This window comes from Apaloderma vittatum, unplaced genomic scaffold (assembly GCF_000703405.1).
Source record: "Apaloderma vittatum isolate BGI_N311 unplaced genomic scaffold, ASM70340v1 scaffold44935, whole genome shotgun sequence".
NCBI classification, from domain to species: Eukaryota; Metazoa; Chordata; class Aves; order Trogoniformes; family Trogonidae; genus Apaloderma; species Apaloderma vittatum.
Genome location: NW_009719714.1, coordinates 17,631 through 39,169, shown reverse-complemented (window position 1 = coordinate 39,169; position 21,539 = coordinate 17,631). Strand labels below are relative to the sequence as shown.

The following is a 21,539-nucleotide window of genomic DNA, read 5'->3' as shown; positions in this document are numbered from 1 at the left end:
AGTCCCAACTTCTCCGAGCGGGAGGGGCGACTTGAACTCAGTGTGGAGGCCTGGCAGTGCTGCGTGTGAAACAAGAAGCGGCCTTTGCTTTGTTCTCTTCCTTTCCTCTGGCTTGCCAATGCATTTCTCATCCCCAGCAAGGCAGTGATGTTGTGGCAAGCTGGTTCTTGTGCAGTAGCTTTTACTTGCGTCCTAGCAGAGTTGATATAGTGGCATAAGGCTCACTTCGTGCCCGTTTGTTCTGTGGTGAAATTGAGGCAGCTTTCTGGCTTCAATTAGGGATTGGTCTGTGGTGAATACTGCAATTAACAACTTCTGTAGGAGTGATTAAAGCAGACTTCCCTAAAGCTTAATTTTATGTGGAGATTGTCATTAATTATGCTGATCAGGTAAACTGTGTTTGAGTTGGTTGTGATTGGTCATTTAAAAGAATACCTCTGCGGTAGTGCTAGAATAAACTAGGAGCTATGTGGTTGCTTGCAGTTTCAAGTATTCAAGCTCCACGTTCTGCTGACTCCCCACTTTCCTGGTCTGTTCGCTGAGGTGATAAGGTAAGGTATCGATTATATCCTTGTGTCTCAGAATTCTTCATTATGTACCTTCTTAGCAGAGAGAACAACAGATCAGGATTTATTTGTCTATCATGTTTGAGCTCTTAAACTTTCAAGAGAGTGGAGAGGAAAAAAAACACCCCCAAGGCTTAAGTATTGAAATCTTATATCACTTGTAGAATTATTATTCTACATTGTCTAAGTATATTGTATGCATTGTCTTTATCCTGTAAATCAGTTGTGTGGGCAATAGAAGAGTTATCGTAAGTAGTGCTTTTCTTCAGTGTCTGTGGTGCTGAGTAGTGCAAGGTACTTGAAATGATGTCAGAAAGCAAAATGACTGGAGTAGAGAACCAATGGTTAGGATGGAGTGGGTACAAGTTTTCTTAACTTTTTTTCCCAGTACTTAAAATGTAATGCTGTAGCTAGATAACCAAATTATTATCTTGGAGTTTTACACTAGCATGTTTCTATATTCTATGGAATTTTATATTAGTGTAATGTAGCTGAGTTTCAGCTTCAGTAGGATTCACTTCTAGACATTTGCAATATTAACATGCTTGTTCCCTTGCACTCTCGTGAAAATAGTTGCTGGTATGACTTATTTTTTCCCTTGTTCAAGAAAATAGGATTCTCAGGAGGAGTAAAAGAAAACCAACTTTTTTTTCTTGCAAGATACCGATCTAACTGCTGTTTGAAGTCGATAAAAGCATGTTGAGTAAATTTTAGAGAGGGACTGACAAAGCTAAAGAAACATCTTTCGGTGTGTCAGCATTGTAAAATGAACTTTGTAGAGCTGTATGTCACTGCCAGAGAAGTACTTTTATAATGGACTTCTAGAGGTGAAAGTCTTGTGTTCCTTTAGCTGCTACTGTACCTGCTCTGCCTCATATGCAACAGGTAGCAAAAGAGACTCTGGCACTGGTAATACCACTTCAGCTTACAGTACCTACTGCTAAAGCTGTAAAACTTTACTCAGCTAGGACCAGAAGTGGATATTTTATGTGACTAAGAGGATAAGGTGTGGTTTATACTGGTCTCCGTGCTGCCTGTCTGATTCACACTGCTATCTCTATTCTGTGCACTCACCTATGGGCTGCATTTATCATTCTGTAGGTATCCTTATAATGACTGTTCAGCTGTTGTCTTGCATATAGTGTTATTCTGCCAGGTGCTCTTGCAGTTACTCTTTCTAAAGAGAAGTTAGAAGTCTGTGCTGTCGTTACAAAGATGTTTGGTTCTGATACTGTGGATGAGGAATGTAAAGTGGAATTAATATTCTAATATTTAAATATGCTGTCATTTTAACATTTAAGTGGTATAGACTATATGTTGGTTTAGCAACATGTGTCGTTAATTTTCTAATAATTAATAAATAGATTTCCTTCTTCCCAGCTGGTGACATCTCATTTAATACCTGTTTGTATCCTGTCACAAACCCTAGCTGTGCTTTGTAGTAGCTGTTAAATGTAGCAAAAAGGCTGTGGCGTGTATTTCATTAACCCTGCCACTACCATGTAGGTAGTCAGCTTGTTATGAGTCATGTGATCTTAAGTTATTAATAACTGAACTACCTGTTTTTACAGACTATCTGTAGTGTATACATTCCAATTAGAGTTTTACCAGACCCGATAAGAAGGCTTTGGTTTATTATAGTTGTGCTTGGATTTGGTGATTCTTTTCCCCCAAAATTGTTAGCGTGCTACAGACTAGACCTGGATTTAATTTCGAGCTCACTGAAATAAAATTGTAATTAATATTGAACTAAAGTTTCATAATACTTACGAATAGTTTCCCCAATTACTTGGTTTAAACTTACTGATAATGAAAAGGCTGTACTTCATATTGGCATAATACATTGGAAAGAAGGCAGATGATGCAGTTCTCATGAAAGATTTTGCAAATGGGTTTGTGGTATAGTGCTGCCACACCCTCCTCCAGGGTGCACCTGAGAAGATTCTAGAGCCTTTCAACAATCAAGGGATTTGTGGAGAAAACTTGTAATGGATTGTCTTCAATTTAATTCTTGTTGGTGCCGTTCTCTGTCAAAATAGTGTCTTCACACACCCTGGATTAAATTTTGTGAGTGCATTTCCATCAGAAGCGCCCAGCTTCTTGGTATGTTCTGTTAAATGCAATGCAGTTTCTTATACTAAAATTGAGAATTTAGTTGATTGTGAGAAACAGAAGGGATTAAAAATGTTAGTAAGGGATTCAGCATTTTCAAGAGGAATGCAGTAGTAACACAATTTGGTTTTGTTGCTGCTGATTTAGTATGTTTAAGACATTGTTATGAACATTTTGTTTCTTTGGGAGGTAATAATTTCAGTTGTGGTTTTAGTTTAACAGGCAAACAGGTTTCAGATTTGTGGCACAACAGCTATGAAACTATGTAGTTTACTCCAGCTTAATTAAAGTGACATTGATTTTAAAGCTCTCAAATAAAATCCCGGGAAATGTAGCCCCTGATTTCCCAGACATTATTGCCTTAATTTTGTGGGGAAAATATTTGTATTCTATGAGTAGTTAAGGTTGTCAAATATTTGTTCAGATATTTTCTGGTAGCTAAAGTTCATCTGTATGCAAATATAAAAGTCTACTGAGCTGGAATCTAAGAACTGCAAATTTAGACTACTGCTAAAGTATTTATTCTTTAAAGTAATTTTTCTATCTAAATGAAGGGAAAATCTTTATGTGCATTTGTTGTGTAATTAAATATTTGAAGAAGAGAGGGCATTTGAAAAGTTTTAACTAAAAACGGCCTGTTTCTAGGCTATGTTTCAATAATTAACATGATAAACTATCACTTCTAATCCATGCCAATGGAAGTGTGAAAATTATTACTTAAGTAAATGTTTTTAGTTAAATAATGACAAGGTTTAAACACTAACTTTGCAATGACACTGACTTAAAGTCAGGAAAGCACCAAAACATCGCTTAATTGAAGTGGGACAAGATATGTCAATACTCAAGTGCTTTACCAAAGTGGAGTTGTTACAAGTAGCATCTGTTTTGCTTCAAACTGTTATTCAGTTTCTTACAAATATGGGGCTGGAGGCTTTTTTTACTTAAAGTTCTTAATTGATTCAGGTGACAATAAAACCTTGACTCTTGTTTTTGAAGTCATTAAACTTGGCTTTATACCAAAATATGTTTTTCTTGTAATAGTGCTATCTGAAAAAACTTGCCAGTTGTTAGATCACCTCAGAGTGTACTCAAAAATGAAATTTTGCACAGCATAAGACTGTTGCACAGCATACTTGGGCCTGGTAGAAGCATGAAGCATGAACATAAGTGCCAAGCTAACTTTATGTTTGTTCAGGAAACAAAGCAGGATTACTTTAGGTTTACTTTGGCATTCAACTATGAACACTTGTACATGGCTCCAAAATTTAGTATTTTTCTAGGGGATGCTTCTGGTAAGTGTAACTCTGCTTCTAGTCTCATAACTGCATCTGTATGTGCAGTTCTCAAACTGTAGAGTTGTGTTTAGGCGTTGGTATGTGATTTGTACACACATTGTTACACTGTATGTGCAATGTGAAATTTGTCCTTCAGTACTTTAATTTTATTAAAAGAAGATGTATTTGACTGCTTTTTCCAATTAATAAATACATACTGTAGAGTAATGTGAACAGGAAGATACTTAGGGGACTGAGGTGGCTGAGCAGACAGCAGGCTCCCTGCTGGAGGATAACAGGTAAAGCCTATTCTGATTCCATTTCAGGTTAGTTGACTGTGGAGTTTGTGGTTTTTTTTCGCTTTGGGGTGGGGAGATTCTTTAAAAAGTTAACCAGATGGGTTACAAGAGAATTTGCATATAAAAAGAATGTCTGAGTTTGAATCAGATGTAAACTGGAAACTTATCTCCTATCATTGTATTATTTTGGATGTTTAGACCAAACATCTAGAATCAAGTGTTTCAACTTGTCAGGCTGGCTTTCAAGAGTAACTGTCTTTCCTATAAAGATGAAGAAGTTGATGCTTCTGAGAAGAGAAATAAGCCACTGCAGTGGCAGAACTAACAGGGTGAAATTGGATGTGTTTTCACAGCATCACAGAATGTTAGGAGTTGGAAGGGACCTTGAAAAATCATCTAGTCCAACCCCCCTACCAGCAGCATTCTCCCACATGATTCATTCATTCAGTTTTCTTTAATGTTGCCCTGATAATTTTCCTAGATGCAGTTAAATTCTTGTTTGTGAAAGTAATGATATTCTGTACTGGAAAGTTCTTCATTAAACTTTTACAGCATCAGGAAGACGTAAAACCTGCAGTTTTTTAACTGTTCTTACATCTTGCAGCTATATTTGTACTTGGCAATAATTATCTGGAAGAGACAGAAGGTATATATTTTTTTATTTGTCATCTCATGTTTCTGTTTGTTCTTATCTGTTATCCTGATAGGACAGTGTTAGGTCTTGGCAGCCTATAAATTTTGAAAAAACCAACAGTTTTGGTTTTTTGACCAAATGTGGGAATTTTGACTTACTGTACAAGATAACTGTTCATCTTTTAGAAACATCAGAATTATTCTAGCTAGAATAAGAAGCATAAATACAAATTTGTATTTCTAAGATTATGCAAAGTTGTAACTGTCTTACCACTGCTAGGAAAAGTAATAATGCTTCCAGCTCTCACAATGTAACAGAACCTGTAGTACAAACCAGAATAGCCTCTCTGATTACCTAATAAGAAGTGTTACTACTGTGTAAGGTTCCTGGTTTAAATACTTTATGAAGAACAGGAGAAACAGTAACACAATTTTACAGTTGAGGAATTCGAAGTAGAAATAAAATGACTTGCTTAGAACTGTCCATCTGTAAGAGGTAGATATCCCTATTGACTGGTTTGGGCAGATTGTTATATTGGAAAGCAGTGTTTGAGCTAGGAAAATACTGTAGAATGGAAGTTCTGAATATCTGAAAACATTGGATTTTAGTACTCTTTCTGCAAAACTAGCAGGACTTCCTGTGGTATGAAGACTGTTGGCCCCTTCTGTCTTCTGCTAAAGACAGGGCTTTTGGATTCCCTACAGGACCTTCATCTGGAAGTATCAGATCAGAATATGAACGTGCTTTAGTTAATACATCAGTATGTATGGTACTACCTTACCGTATAATGAATTATGTTGCTGGCCTAGTTATAACAGCCTGATATCCTGTGGACTACAAAATCGAGCCACATGCTTACCTGATTTCTTAAGTAGGATTTGTAGTCTACTTTGTTCTGCTGTGACAGCAGTGCTCCTGGTACTGTTGAGAAGTTAAGTCAGAACTAGTTCAGGTGAGTGGGCACACTCCAAGGCTCCTCCTTTGGACATATTTTCTTATTTTGGACTTGTCTCTAGTGAGGTTACAGGAGTTGTCTTGGCTCTTTCAAGGGTCTTTGGCCATTTATGATTTTATTAAAAAATACACTGAAAATGGAAGAGCATATATGAACAGTGTCCTGCCTTTTTCCAAGGAAAGAGAGTCTTTTGTTAATAACTGCAACTGGTTTATGCTGCTGGCTCTCTTTTACTATTGCTGCTCTTAAAGACTGAAGATAATAAACTGTACTGTAATTAAAGAATCTGCTAGTGGAGAAACCTTGTAGTATTTAAGTTGTGGGTATTGGGAGGACAAAGAGGAGAGTGTCTTTACAAATGAGTGATAAAACAGAGGAGAATGTTTTTACATCTAAGTGGTGGAACAAAGGGGAGAGTGTCTTCACAAAGGAGAAAGCTGCAAAATGCAGTCTGTAAGGAGAAGGTAAGGAGATACCTTTGCCAGTAGGGCTGTCATTGAAGTCAACATCTAGGATGGTCTAAACTAACTTTGAACTTTTGATTGTGGGGAAGGGGGGCAAATGGTGCTGAATAGGCCTATGAATATTAACTTTGCCACAGGCAGCATGAAGTTAGAGGTAATGAAACATGTGATGTATGTTGTTGGGGGGTACATGTTAAGGGGGGAACATGCAACAGGTGAATCAAGAATTCTTTACATCCTGAGTACTTCATCCGTTGGGGAAAGGGACAGGGTCTAATATAGGCAGGAAATTCGGATAAAAGGAGACTGTGTCCTCCAGCAATCTGAGAGACCGCACAGGGACTTGGCATCCCCAGTGGAATCTCCCTTTATTTTTTGTGAACAATGACCTCTGACAATGTGATTTTTCCATACAGTATTCTCCAGTATTATCTTTCTCTGCTCTGCTTTCTAATGGCCTGAGCACAGCAGCACAATCAGTGGACATTGTGAGGATCTGTCTGACTTCTGGAAACTGAGGGGATAAAAATTAGTTTTCTATTGTAGTACTTAGTATGCAGAATTAAATAGATACCACTGAGGCTTCCTTTAGAATGCTAGAGGGATACATTGTCTTGTCTTATGGCTATGTATTTGTGTTTTACAGAATGAGAAAGGTCTAAGAATGTGGTAATAAGAATAAAAAGGTGTTACAAGTGAGCTTCAAAAACTAATTTCATGCAGTTGGAAGTTGTCTGACTCTGTTATCTATGTTAGAACTGGAGAAAAGGACTTGATGTACTATTGTGTAGGATGGTTTCTGGGAGAGCTGTAAAAGGTACAGGATGCCACAGATATCTGTCCCAGGCTAGGCCTTTTAAGATTGCTGGTGGTGTAATCTTCCATACTTAGGAAAGAACAAGTGAAGAACTTAAGGAGGCTTTTCATACTTAATGCTCCAAGCTTGCTCTAGGATTTATTTGGAACTTGAAAGTAAGGACTGTTTATAGTATTGGTGTATTATGTCTGTATTGATTTGAAAATGTAATTGGGGATGAGGGAACAACAAAGGAGGCCTGTTATTTAAGATATAAATAAAGAGGGTAATCTGTGGCACTTCCCTGGTATCTTTCATGACAGTTTTGGGCTGGAACGTTTGATAGCGTGGCATGCCTGCAGTCATCTCCAGAGAAGTTGTCTCCTCCCATGTTGGTTTGAATAAGCATTAGCTGAGCACAGATGGACTATGTACTTCTGTTCTGAGAAGGCAGATGTATTTCCCATGCTCTTCTATCCCCGCTTTCCACTCCCAGTACATCATTCTTCCTTTTTTCCTAATGCTAGAAAGCCTACTTCCTTTAGTGTACTTTAAGTTACTGTTACTCTAAGCCTTGTTAGTGTTGTTTTTCTGCTTCTGGTCTTGTTGACTTTTTCTCAGTGGGATGATAATGCTCTTTAGGCATCCAGATTAGGTTTGTACAAGGATGATGCCCATGTCTGCACTGGGTATTAGTGAAGGGAGGGCAGCCTTTGCTGCTCTTAAGGCTACATCGTTGGTGGTACATTCTTCCTATAAAGGATTAATCCAGGTAGAGTTTTCCCTTTCTTGTTTAAGTTGCTTCCAGCAAACAACTAAACAGTTAGAGAAAAAAAGCTCTGTTGTTATACACTTGAATATTTTTTACATGTTCCTATTGCTGCAGTCCTTGTAGACTAGATGAAAACAAGATTTAACACTTGCCTTTTCTTTGTTCATTGTGGCTTGTGACTTATCTGCTTTTCTGTCAATTGCATATAATTTTTGAGAAATTACTAGCTTTGTCTTATCTGATATAGTATGAAGTCACTCTGGGTGTTTTCTGTAACCTAGATTGAATCTATTACACTCACCTTGTTTAGAAAACCATTTCCTTTGGCAAATAAATGCTCCTACTTGGTCTGGCAAGCTCTGTTTAATTTTACTTCTATAACTTGGGTACCAGGTTTTTTGAAAGGAAAAAACTAATGGATTTGTAACTGGACTTCTTATTAAGAAAGGCACTCAGACTCTGTACAATATAATTTAAAAATATTTTTATTGGATTTGACACTATAAAGGAAGAGAATAGTATAAATAATCCTGCATCCCCTTTAGAAACTGGGAACACAGGTTGTGTGGCATCAAATGAGCCTTCAATCCTTGTGCAGATCACAGTGCAGACTCTGCCTCTAAAAAGTGTTACCTCATTTTCATCATTCAAGCTATTATAGAATTTTCTTACAAGAAAACAACTCATCATTTCTACAGTCAACAAGGAAAGATGTTCACAGGACAACTTATTTATCAAGACACGGGCATGCAGGTGGTATAATCACTGGTAACTGAGTGGGAGCTGCCTGCAGACTCCTCTGTAATGAGCAGTTAAATTTGTCCTGTGGCTACCCCAAGTGGATCACTAACACCTGAGTGTACCATGGTCTTCCAGTCAGAACTGCCACAGTTTGTTATATTCTTTTTTTTTTTTTAAAAAAAAAAAGCTGCATGGAACACTTTCCAGTTTTGTTTGTTGTGGTTTTTTTTTAAATCTGTTAATGAGTTTTGCTATGTTTCTTTAGGAATTGCCAAGGAGACTCATGATAGCAGAGCTATTCTTTAGTGGGCAATACCAATGTGGAGTTTTGGCGGTCTTTATAGAAATTTTTTTTTTTTTTTTTTTACAAGGGAATATGTGAAATCATAGAATCATAGAATGGCCTAGGCTGAAAGGAACCTTAGAGATCCTTTAATCCAACCTCCCTATCGTGGGCAGGGACACCTCTCAACTAGATCAGGCAACGCATGGGGACCAAACGGGGATTGAACATGCAACTGTTTAAAGAAATGTAAATTAATGGAACAAATAGAAAAATCTGCTTCTATGAAGAGTGCTAGAGTTTCCAGAGAGAATACAAATTAAATAAGTTAAATTATTACTGAAATATTAGGGTGAAACAAAATATACGTCTAAGTGAATTTACTATTTAGATTCTTTGCATAAACAACACGAAGTACTTTTCTAAACAGGTGCTTGTTTCAATATTTACTGTAATTAGTATTTTACATGCTAATACATCTCTTAAGTTTAGGTTACTATATTTGTATTTCTAGTTAAAAACACTTAAAGCGACCGTGGTCTGCAAAAGCTATTACAGTTTAGTTGCAAGTTTATCTTAATGCATCCTCATGGAAAGAAGAGACCACAGAACTATAATACTTGTCTGTGTAGATAAAGTCCTTCTTCTGTCATACTTCTATTATTACCTGATATAACCTTAATTTACGTTTTTTTAAAATATGCATCTCTGAGGTTGAAAATAGTGCCAGAACACTAATGCTGTAAAAACTGTTTCTTACTAGAAATATTTAGATTGATTCAGAGTCTGGATTCTGCTTGGTATGGTAGGGGGTCTTGGAAAGAACCATGACTGTGAATGAAGTGATACTTGCCCAGAATGCAGACAGCCTACTTTCAAAGAGATCAGTTGCATTGACACAATTATGTGCAAAGCAAAGCTGGTCTACTGTTCATTGTACTTTGTTTTTACCATTTGATGGCTGGCCTGTTTAATTCTGAACCATACTTGTTCAGAACCCTAGATTTGTACCTCCTTAACAATTTTTCTTCAGTTTGTTTTCCAGTGGGGTTTTCTTGCATCGCCCATCTTGTTTGTATCACCTGTCTGTTTGGTCTTAAACTTGGGTTTAAACTGAACATTTTTCTTGATACTACAGGCTTTCTAAGAGCGTAGGTTGTGACGTATTTTACCTACAACCCTTAACACCTTGAATTTACCTTGGGGAGAGGGCTGGAGAAAGTCCTTTGACCTGTCAAAGTATGTATGTCTGAATATGATGAATTTGTATTTAACATTGCTCTCCAGGCTAGACTAGTATGAAATATAAAAAGTGCCTTTAACATATCTTTTAAATACATATCTTGTAATACAACTTCATTACAGAGTTTAACCCTCAAAATTGTTGATTTGGTTTCTCCCTCCCATTCACTATTGAGAACTTGGTGATCTTAGACAGATCTTGTTGATGTGATTCATTATCCTGTGGCCTACAGGTATGCAATTTTAACTACCTGTCCAACCAGAATGTTTGAGGATGATCCATCTCCTTAGTGAGTATTTGACCAGTGATGTATTTTACTACCAAAGTTTAATTCTTTACTGGCTTTGAATAGAGAAAAAGCTTAATTCTTGCATCTTGATGGCATTTCATGAGAAGTTAATATGGCTTAAGGAAGACAATGGTCTTTTCTGAAGTGCTGCAGGCATAGGTTGGAAATGCATGATGTAGTGAGTGTATCTAATCCTGCACAGTCAGATTTCAAGAGTAAGTCTTGTGCTTGTAAAGCAAATAAAATTGGAATCAAGCTTATTTTCAGTTTAGATTAGACTGCAAGATAAAGTTTTTTCTCTTGCATTAAGTGTACGTGAGAAAGGAAGTAATACAGTAGAGACAGATGTTCTGAGTTTAGGTGAAGCTGCCTGTAAGATGGCTTTTTTACCTACTCTAAGGCCTTTTGTGTCGAACTTTGGAATGTTCAAGCTTTTGGGTAGTTGAGGAAGCTATTTAAAATACCCTTGCCCTGTTGTGCTCTATTTTTCTCAGCTTGCTGATGGTATGGTAGTGGTAGAGCTGGATGGTAGTTGCTTAGTTTTGCAAAATTTATCAGCTTGAGTGCTGTGTGATTAACTCTGAAGCAGTAGTCCATATGAAAATGCAAGCATGGGCTAACTTACTAAATTTTAAACTAAAAATATGTTCACAATTGTTTGGGTTTGTTTTTTTTTCCTCAGAAATTATTTGGCTACATAGTCTCATTTAAGCAGCCTTCTCCAAAGAGCAAGGACAGCTTGTTAAACAGTGTAAGAACTTGCTACTGCTCTTCTGTATCTTATATTCAGCAGTACTGTCCTGAGAGCAGGAGTGTTTGAGAGAAGCAAGGCCTCTAGTTAATCCAGACACAGATGGCTGAGATTGTCTGCAGTTGTAATTACAGTCTTTGATTGTTTGGAAGAACTTTAGGTCTTTGATTGTTTGAGTGTTTGATATGAAAAACTTGTAACAAAGTAGCCTTGAACATTTTGTGCCTGAGGATTGTACTGGTTATTGTAGAGTGTGGGAATGTCTTTGCGTTTATTTTAAATACAAAACGATAATCACACATGTTTGTTTACCACCTGTGACCTTCTTCAGAAGGAACTGGAAAGAAGCTTTCTCTAATCCTGTTTGCAAGTTGTTCTGTGTTCCGTGGAATAGGGATGCACAATCCCCGTTGCAAAGATCCTCAACGGAATCTGCACGCGCACACAAGCATGTGAAGTACAGATTCTGAAAGACTATATATCAAATGCAGTGCTTGAATTGAGTAGTCTATTACTTGTCAATAGGAGGCTTAAAAAAGGGAGAGGCAGTCATCTGAATGCATCTGATAAGACTACGTAAGGCAGTTTCGTTCCTTAGGAAGTTGGACCTGCCCTGGAACTCTTGCATTACCTGGCTTTTTGTTGTTTAGGACATGGTAGCATGTCAATAAAAGGGGAAGTTTTAGCCAGGACAAGTATGTTTGGGGTGATGAGTGGGGGAGAGGAGGGTAAATTTTGTTACTTTTTTCCTTTGAGAATATTCATGAAGGTTTATTTGCAAGTGGAGGTTCAGGCTGTGCATGTAAGATCTGAAGGAGGTGCTAGGAATTCCATAGGAGAGTCTCAAAACTACCTATTAAGCAAAATTGATTGCATGTTTAGTTTATTATTGAACTTTATTTTGCATCTGAAACATTAAAAGAAACAGTGATACATTTAAACTAGCTAGAAGGTAAGTTGGTATTGTAATTCAGGAATCATTTTTGGTAGAAAATTGATAAAACAGACATTTTATTTAATATGCCAGCATCTCCTTATGTCAGCTGAAAAGCACATTGTGTTGTTGGAATAAGATTGGCTAAAATGTTGATGGCTATGTTTTTCTGAGGGGAAGGGGGGGGGGAAAAAAGCAAGATAGAGGGGCCACTGGAATACCTGTCAAGGTATGCTTTAGTTGTGTAAATCTATTTTGATTAACTTAGTGTGTCAGGAACACCAGCTGAATACTTAAACAATCAACAAAACCAATGTAGTCTTAAAAATAAAACAAAGCTTCCTGTTATATATTGTCTTTTTTGTAGCTCATTATCCTTTGGGAAGGGCAAACAAGGCACTTAAGCTTTCTGCAAGCCATCCCTAGCTAAATGTGCTTAAAATTAAGTAGTGACCAAATGACAGAGTAATGCAATGTTGAGAAACCTTTTGGCAGCAGGGGAGAATGAGGGGAGCTGTCTGATGTTCATAGACAATATTTCTCAAAAATATAGTCTTTTATTCATATTCTTAATTTGTTCGATAAACACACATCCAGTCTTGAAGTAACTAAAAATCGCCTTGATATTAGCGATCTTTATTACTTTATTTTTCTGGCCTGTATCCCAGTACTGGTCTGGGTCAACTCTCCTAGAGTCATCACCTAGCCTAAGGCTAAACTTCTGTCTCTCATCTTCTAAGAAAGATTGCCAATTGAATTAGGCTACTTTGAAGAGCTTTTATGGCTTTGAAATGGGTTGAAAGCTGCTGGAGATGAGATTTATCAAACCCATTACAGTTCAGCATTATTTCATTTGATTAGTCACTCTTGGCATACAGATAGGGCTTGAAAGAAAACTGTCTTTAGCAAAATTATCGTTAATAATGCACATGTTTATATTAGACTTGTATCTGTTGTATACTCTGCTAGGAAGTTTTATTTCACATGCATATAATTGTAATGACTATACATGCTTCATTGGAAGGTTTCAAGAAGCAGTCTTTAACAAGAGCAGAGTTAAACTATTTAAATTCTTCGTATTGTGACACTCGCTTTCTCCTAGCAAGTGTTCTATAACTGCAGCGTGAATGTAGCCTTTTTTTGGGGATATGTGATAGGGACTAACAACTTTCCGGTTCAATGCAGGGAGGTGACAAAGTAAGCATTTTATAGAAACAGACCTCACAAAATTGCATGGGTCAGTCTCACATTGAAATCTCAGTCTGTACAAAAAACAAACCACTTTTTGTTTGAACATTAGGGCATTGCTTGAAGAACCTGTATTGAGTTTTACATATTCTTAAGTATACCAATATATTTTTAATAGAATTGGCTTGTTCCATTTTCTTTTTTTCTTTATGTAACTTTTGGAGAAAATACTTTATTTATTTATTGTACTCTGAATTCTGTCCATGATACTCAGCAAGTGCCTTGCTTATCCACTAAAATAGGTTTGCCACCAGAAGATTGATATTCTTTGTATAAAAAATGTGTACATATGTGCGTTATTAAATTATGGTACTTTTAAGTTTCTCTAAGCATTTAGTTATATAAAACATCTTAAAGTGCTAGTATATGCTGGAGTCCCTGATGAAGTTTATAAGTTTGTTAGGAAAACAATTGCTCCCATCCTCGTGCTAATTAGACTTTTCACACTATTTTAAACTCTCATCCAGTTCAGTGATCATTTTGACTTTTCAAATACTTTTTTAAAAATAGGCTATTTATACCTTTTGCTCTTACTTTGTTGAATCATTAAATGTATTTATCTGTTAGCGTGTTCTTTACAGCTTTAACAGAGGTCTTTCATTTTTGCAACGAAGTTCAGGTGAGAAGAAATGAGTTGTCTTAATTCTAGGTTGAAAATGAAAAAAAACCACTTTTGATTTTCCTGTCTACATTCAAATCAAGCATGCTTTGCTCAAGTCAAGACATGATCGAGAAATTCTTTGCAGAATTAAAGCCTTAGTCTGGATGGGTTTAGTACCTTTTTGTGCTTTTACACCTACAAATTTAGAATCAAACCCCAAAGAATTAAACCAAAAGGACTTATTTAAAGGTATTTAGTGGTGTGGTTTTTGCAAGTTAAGCTGGAGTGATTAAAGGAATGGCTATCTCTTAGCTATAGATATAATATCTCAGCTGCAGGACTAGTGATTTTGTATAAATGCAAAAACTGTTGCCCTTAAATAGCTTTTAGTGCTTAGAAAGAAGGCAATGACAAGGGCCATTACTTTATTTCTACTCTAGGAAAACCAACTTTCACATAGTGACCAAGTAAATAGTTTGATGGAGGTGGCATCTTAAATTATCTTAACTAGATCTTGTAGATCTACTTAGGTATTTTACTCAGTAAATGTTGGATCTTTAAAAGACTACTGTGGAAGGAGTAATGAGCTGTTGTTCTAATAGAGTTGTTGAAGTCCAAATATTTCATGATCTGATGACAACTTATTTTCTCTCCAGGAGTGCATTGTAACCATCCTGTCCTCCTTCAGCTGCTTTCCCTTCAGTGGGCCTGGTAAGTTTCTATGTTCAATTAAAAGTAGCCTTGTCAATACAAGAAGGCTTAAGTTATTTTTGGCCATTCTTCTCCCCTCAGATGTGACTGTGGAGTAAGAATAAGGTTCTTCCTTAGTTCAGCTGTTTGTCTTGTCAGCTCTACTTGGAATTGCAATATCCAGTAGCAATATATGTATTATGAATCTGAGCCAGCAGTGTGCCCAGGTGTCCAAGAAGGCTGATAGCATCCTGGCCTGCATCAGAAATAGTGTGGCCAGCAGGACTAGGGAAGTGATTGTCCCACTGTACTTGGCACTGGTGAGGCTGCAGCTTGAATCCTGTGTTCAGCTTTGGGATCCTCAGGACAAGACAGACATTGAGGTGCTGGAGTGTGTCCAAAGAAGGGCAATGAAGCTGGTAAAGGGTCTTGAGAGGAAGCCTTATGAGGAGCAGCTGAAGGAACTGGGGTTGTTCTGGAGAAAAAGAGGCTGAGGCCTCTATTTTTGAGAAACTTGCCTTTCTGCCAAACCTTGGTATATCAAAATTATGAATTCTACATCTTGAAGTTTTGCATGTTGCATATTTTATTTTCATATAGTTGTTTGGGGGAAAAAAAAATCACAAAACCGAGAACTTCCCAGTTGAAATAGGGCAAACTGTAGGTGGTTCCTGTTTTTTGTGTTGATGTGACTGCAAAACTTTGACTTCACATGGGATCGTGTCTGAATATGTTCTATTCATGTAGCTGCAGCAATGCAGAGCTTAATGGATCCTGATGTCTGCAATAAGGCAGCAGTTCTAATGAAAGCTGAGATGTTTCCTCTTCATTTAAACCATATAAAAATAAAGTATATTCAATGTTTTCTCCATCCAGAATGAAGACAAATGTAAAGATGGCATGTCCAAGGAATTTTAAAAGGTGTAGACCTCCAGACTGAGTAGTGCTGTGTATTTTTATTCTCTTTAATTAGTAAAGTAAGTATGCATCAAGCCTATGTTGCAGGGTGTTAAGTGTGCTGGTTTACATGTGTGACAATACTGGACAATAACAAGTTATTAGCTTCATTTTCATCCTGTCAGTATGCTTAATTCTCTTGATGTGGGAAGATGGGGAATTACATAAGAATGTGTAATGCAAAACTGCTCTTGAGAATTCTTGTATGTTCTCTAATTGAGTAGAATGACTTAATCTAGTAGAAAATTCTATATTGCAAGAGCCACCGTGTTAATATATTGTTCTGGAATTTTTCATAAATGAGAAATGACTTTTGTCATGTAAGTTTAGGACAGTATTGAAAGACTGCTAGTAATAACTTACAGTGCTTGTTGCTTCTATTTGAGCGGAACCCAAATGTTTGATCAAAATACACTTTCTTCTAATTTATGATGCTAATTTCACTCTTCATTTTAAGGTTTTTTTGTATTGTAAGTAACTTTCCTTAAAAATCCGTAAGATGATGGGTAAGGTTAAGTGCCAGAAGTTCTTGGGTCCTATTGCTATGCTTTGGATCCTAGGCCACATGTTACACACTGAAAACTGTAATAAGCTTCAAGTGTTTAATGATGAGAGAAATTGTTTTCAACAATTATCTAAGGATATCTTTTTTTCTTTTTTCCTCTACCAGCTGCTGTTCTCTCACAGGTGAAAGTCATGATCACGCTAACAGAACTCAAATACTTAGCAGATGCTCAGTCATCCTACCACATACTAAAACCGTGGTGGGATGTCTTCTGGTATTACCTCACCATGATAATGCTGCTGGTTGCTGTGCTTGCTGGGGCTCTCCAGCTTACTCAAACCAGAGTACTGTGTTGTCTTCCTTGCAAGCTAGAATTTGACAATCATTGTGCTGTGCCTTGGGATATAGTTAAAGCTAACCTTAACATGTCAGCTAGCTCTGCAGCACAGATAATCATCCCGCTTAAAATCCAAAATGATCTCCATCGACAGCAGTATTCCTATATTGATGCAGTATGTTATGAGAGAGAGCTTCACTGGTTTGCCAAATTTTTTCCATACCTAGTGCTTCTGCATACCTTCATTTTTGCAGCTTGCAGTAATTTCTGGCTTTATTATCCTAGTACAAGTTCCAGGCTTGAGCACTTTGTAGCCATTCTTCAGAAGTGTTTTGATTCTCCATGGACAACACGTGCCCTCTCGGAAACAGTTGCTGAGCAGTCTGTGAGGAAGTTGCCAATAGCCAAATCAAAAGCTGCAATTTCATCACCTGGGAGTTCAGTAGATATAGGGGCCAGCAGACAGTCCCTGCCATATTCACAAGCTGGCTTGGAAACAACTGGAAGAGAAAATTCCTCGAGTGTTCTTGACAAAAAAGAAGGGGAACAAGCTAAAGCGATATTTGAAAAAGTGAAGAAATTCAGAGTGCATGTTGAAGAGAAGGATGTCATATATAGAGTGTATATGAAACAGATTATAGCGAAAGTAATTGTATTTGTAATAATAATAATTTATGTCCCCTACTATTTATCATTTATTACACTTGAAATTGATTGTGTAGTTAATGTTCAAGCCTTTACAGGCTACAAAAGGTACCAGTGTGTTTATTCGCTAGCAGAAATTTTTAAAGTCTTGGCTTCATTTTATGTTGTTTTAGTGATCTTCTATGGCTTAACTTGTACTTATAGTTTGTGGTGGATGTTAAGAAGTTCACTTAAGCAATATTCTTTTGAGAAGTTGAGAGAGAAAAGTAATTACAGTGATATACCTGATGTAAAGAATGACTTTGCATTTATTCTCCACTTGGCAGATCAGTATGATCCCCTTTATTCCCAACGATTCTCAATATTCCTATCTGATCTGAGTGAAAACAAACTGAAACAGATAAATCTTAACAATGAGTGGTCAGTGGAAAAACTGAAAAATAAACTAGTAAGAAATTCCCAAGACAAGATTGAACTTCACCTTTTCATGTTAAATGGTCTTCCAGACAGTGTCTTTGAACTGACAGAAATAGAGGTCCTAAGCCTGGAACTTATTCCTGAAGCCAAACTTCCTTCATCTGTGACCCAGCTAGTCAATCTCAAAGAACTCAATGTTTATTATTCATCACTAACTATGGATTATCCAGCAGTCAGCTTTTTAGAAGAAAATCTGAAAACACTGCGCCTGAAATCTAGTGAGATGGGAAGAATTCCGTTTTGGGTCTTTCATCTAAAAAACCTACAAGATTTGTGCTTAACAGGATATTTCATGCTAGATCATCATAACTCCATATACAACGAAAGCTTTCAGGGGCTAAAAAATCTGAGATCAATTCACTTAAAAAACAACCTTTCCCGTATACCTCAAGTGGTTACAGATCTTCTGCCTTCTTTACAACACTTGTCTATCCACAATGAGGGAAGTAAACTGATAGTACTAAATAACCTGAAGAAGCTGGTAAACCTCAGAACCTTGGAATTAATCTGCTGTGATTTAGAACGCATTCCCCATTCCATTTTTACCCTCAACAATTTGCATGAAATTGACTTAAAAGAAAATAATCTTAGAACAGTGGAAGAAATAATTAGTTTTCAACACCTTAAGAACCTTTCTTGCTTAAAATTGTGGCACAACAGTATTTCATATGTTCCAGTGCAGATTGGTGCATTATCAAACCTGGAACAATTGTATCTAAATTATAATAATATTAAAAATGTTCCGTTGCAGCTATTTCTTTGTAAAAAATTATACTATTTGGATCTTAGCTATAATAAGCTAACCTCCATCCCTGAAGAAATTGGTTTTCTGACCAATCTGCAGTACTTGGCTTTGACAAAAAACCATGTAAGTAGAACTTTGAATTACTATTTAAAAAAACCCAAACCAAATATTGACTTTACCTACCATTTCTTCTGGAACAGCCTCTGGTTCAAAATGCTTTTATGATGTTCATGATTAAAGTAAATGCAGTAAAGCTGAAAAGAGGGGTGGTGCTTGTTTAATTACTAAAACTTTTGTGTCATCAAAGGTTGTGGAGTACTGAGTAAGTACTGTCCTGGTTTGTAGCAGCGTAAGGGCTCTTAGATCTGGTGTAGATGAGCATGGCTGCAGAAATGTATCTTTCCTTTCCCTGCAGCAGTCTATCCTATGGAGTATTTTAATGGGATTGTTAAATTTTTGCCTTGAAATGTGAAACTGAAAGCTGTAGCAAATCAACAGCTAATTGCTGAGGAGCTCAGCTGTCTGATTGGGAAGAGGGAAATAATCATAGCTGGTAGCCTCAGCAGCAGTACTAAACTAACTGGCTTGTTAGTGTGGGATCTAGGCTTGTGACTTTAAGACTCCTTCCTGAAGTTTATAGTTGTTTTTGCTTGTGAGGTTGGGCTTGAGTGTTATGACATGTCAGTAGTGCAAGAGAGCAGCTGCTAATGTCCTTCCCCTATCTGTTCTTTGTGAAGTGATTGGTAGGAGATGGCAGCCTATTTATCTCCCCTGCAACCTGCATGCTTTTGCATGCACTGCTGTGCATGCACACGTGTGTATGCTCTCACCTGCCCTACCTATAGCTTGACTTCTGCCAGCAGCTAAGCGTCTTCATAACAGAACAGATGTATAAAACCATTGTTGTGTTCTCAAGCACTTGATCGCATAATGATAGAAGCATTACAATCTCCCCTTTTCTTGTCCTTCTGTAAACCAAGAGGTTTTTCTACCCTGAAATGTCAAAACATGCAGCTGCATGTAGGCTTACTGCTTCTAATGTACATGATTTTTCTTCTTTCCTTTTTCTAGATTGAAATGCTACCTGATGGATTATTTCAGTGCAAAAAGCTGCAATTTCTTCTTCTGGGAAATAACAGTCTGATGGACTTATCCCCTTGTGTAGGTCAGCTACTGAATCTTGTTCAATTAGAGCTCACTGGAAACTATCTTGAATCACTTAAGAATGTCAGTTCTTAAAACGGAATGGTCTTATTGTAGAAGAAAGATTGTTAAAAACACTTCCACCTCGAGTAAGAGAGCGTTTGCAGACATGCTCAGACAAGAGCTAATTTTAAAATGAAACTGCATCATTGCATTCTATAAGCCTTTTCTTAGTATCTCTCTAAAGATCTGTATAGGTGGAGGGAAGTGAAGAAGAGAGAACAGTTTACAATTCAGTCTTAAACACATTGAACTGAGTTGATTGTATTGGAAAAGAAACTTTTTTTTCTAGATTTGAACAAAAAAATGCAGCCTTTAACAGGCAATCATATGTTTGAAAAGTCTGAAATACAAGTTGTTGTTTAGTTGAAATAATTCTGTTAAATGTTTACGGTAGAATTGAAATGGAAGAATTGATTGCCTGCCTATAGCAAGAGTGTATATACTTTTTTTCCTATGGGAATTTTTTCTGTTGATAGTGGTTATTTCAAGCAGGTTCATCTCCTGCCATATGAGGTCTAAGAACTCTCTGGAATTAGTTTCTAAATATGAACTCTTCACTAACTTAGAATATGTTAAATTAAGAGTTTAACCTATTTGAGCAGGTCAATTGCATGGGATATACTGAAAGTAATATTTCAACATACCGTAATTTTTAAAGCTTTTGACAAGTATTGAGCATTAATTCTCTAATTGTGGAAGGTGCCATTTGAATCTTGCTATTAAAAACAGTTGGACAATAATATCTGAAACCAGTTTCAGTGTTTTGTCATTAAAATAGTAAATGCGAAATGAATCATTGCCTAGAAATTGGGAGGAATCAGAAGAATCTGGAGTAACTGTTGTGTGCGTGTACTAGGCATCAAATCTTATAGTACTGATCTTCAAAGATGGCAAACAGAACATGATATAGTTGCAAAGTTGTCTTCTGTGTGTTGTGAGTATCCCCGATGTTAATGTAGTGTATGTTGCTGTTTAACATTTTGATAACTTCTCATTACAGACTGCCTCAGTGCTGCTTCTTCACACCTGGTTACTGTGTTTTGGTGGCTGGGGAGGAGATGAAGGGAATTTGTATTAGATAGAAACAGAAAGACACAGTTAAACCAAATAATCACATAGCTTATAAGCACTTGGGAAGTAAAAACAGAAAGCACTATAAACTTCTAGGGATGTAATAATTTCATAAATTATAGTGGTGGAATGAGCTCTTATGCCATCCTTAATACTTACAAAATCGGCTGGAAATAAAATGGTTCCTGACTTCATTCTTCTGCTGTGTGCTCTTTTGTTGTATTTGAAGTCTTAACTTTCATGATGTTTATCATGTTCAATGGAAACATAAGTTATGCCCTTGGGGAAGAGAAAAGCATGCTTTCCAAAAACATATGTGAAAACTTTTTGTACTATATTAAAGTTTTTCAGAATTTTAAGTATCTATTATGGGTTAAATAGATGAGGTAAACTGTACTCTTAATGATTTTGTGTTCATCAGGTATGCCAACTATGCATTCCAGTGCGTAATAAAAAATTACCACAGATAAACCAGTTGTAGTACTAGACAACTTCTAGTCATCTCTTGCTCCCATTCCAGTGCCACTTTTGTGGAGAGAAGGTTTATTTTGAATGAAAATGCCACAGAAGTAGGAGATGCCTCTGCAGTAGCACTGCAAGAGGTGCATGTTTATTCACCGTACTGATGGCATTCCAAAGACGTTTGTAGTTAGAGCACTTTTCTCAGGGAACCAAAATGTGGTAAAACTATTACTTTTTATTGTAGTTTTAGAAATGTTTAGTGTAATCTGATTAGTTGTGTTCATATGCAGACCAGCGCTGCTGGAGCAGTCCTTCATAGTGTCCATATATAGCTCTTCCAAACTCTTTCATCTAATCTTAAATTTTGTAATGGTTCTATAGGAATTGACATGGATCACAGAGCTAGCTGTGATATATGTGATTAGAGTACATTGATTTTTGCACCATGGTGGCAAGGGTTTTGTTCGTAATTGCAGTAGATC

The 21,539-nt window shown here is 36.9% G+C and overlaps 1 protein-coding gene across 1 annotated transcript; it reads left to right on the top strand.

Moving 5' to 3' along the window:
* Nucleotides 1–14,639: 14,639 nt before the first annotated feature.
* Nucleotides 14,640–19,796, top strand: LRRC8B (leucine rich repeat containing 8 family, member B). The gene is given in 5 exon segments (XM_009870729.1): nucleotides 14,640–14,673; nucleotides 15,529–15,629; nucleotides 16,280–18,441; nucleotides 19,390–19,537; nucleotides 19,540–19,796. Coding segments are annotated over 3 exon segments (2,394 nt in total). The 5' UTR covers nucleotides 14,640–14,673; nucleotides 15,529–15,629; nucleotides 16,280–16,305; the 3' UTR covers nucleotides 19,650–19,796.
* Nucleotides 19,797–21,539: the final 1,743 nt, after the last annotated feature.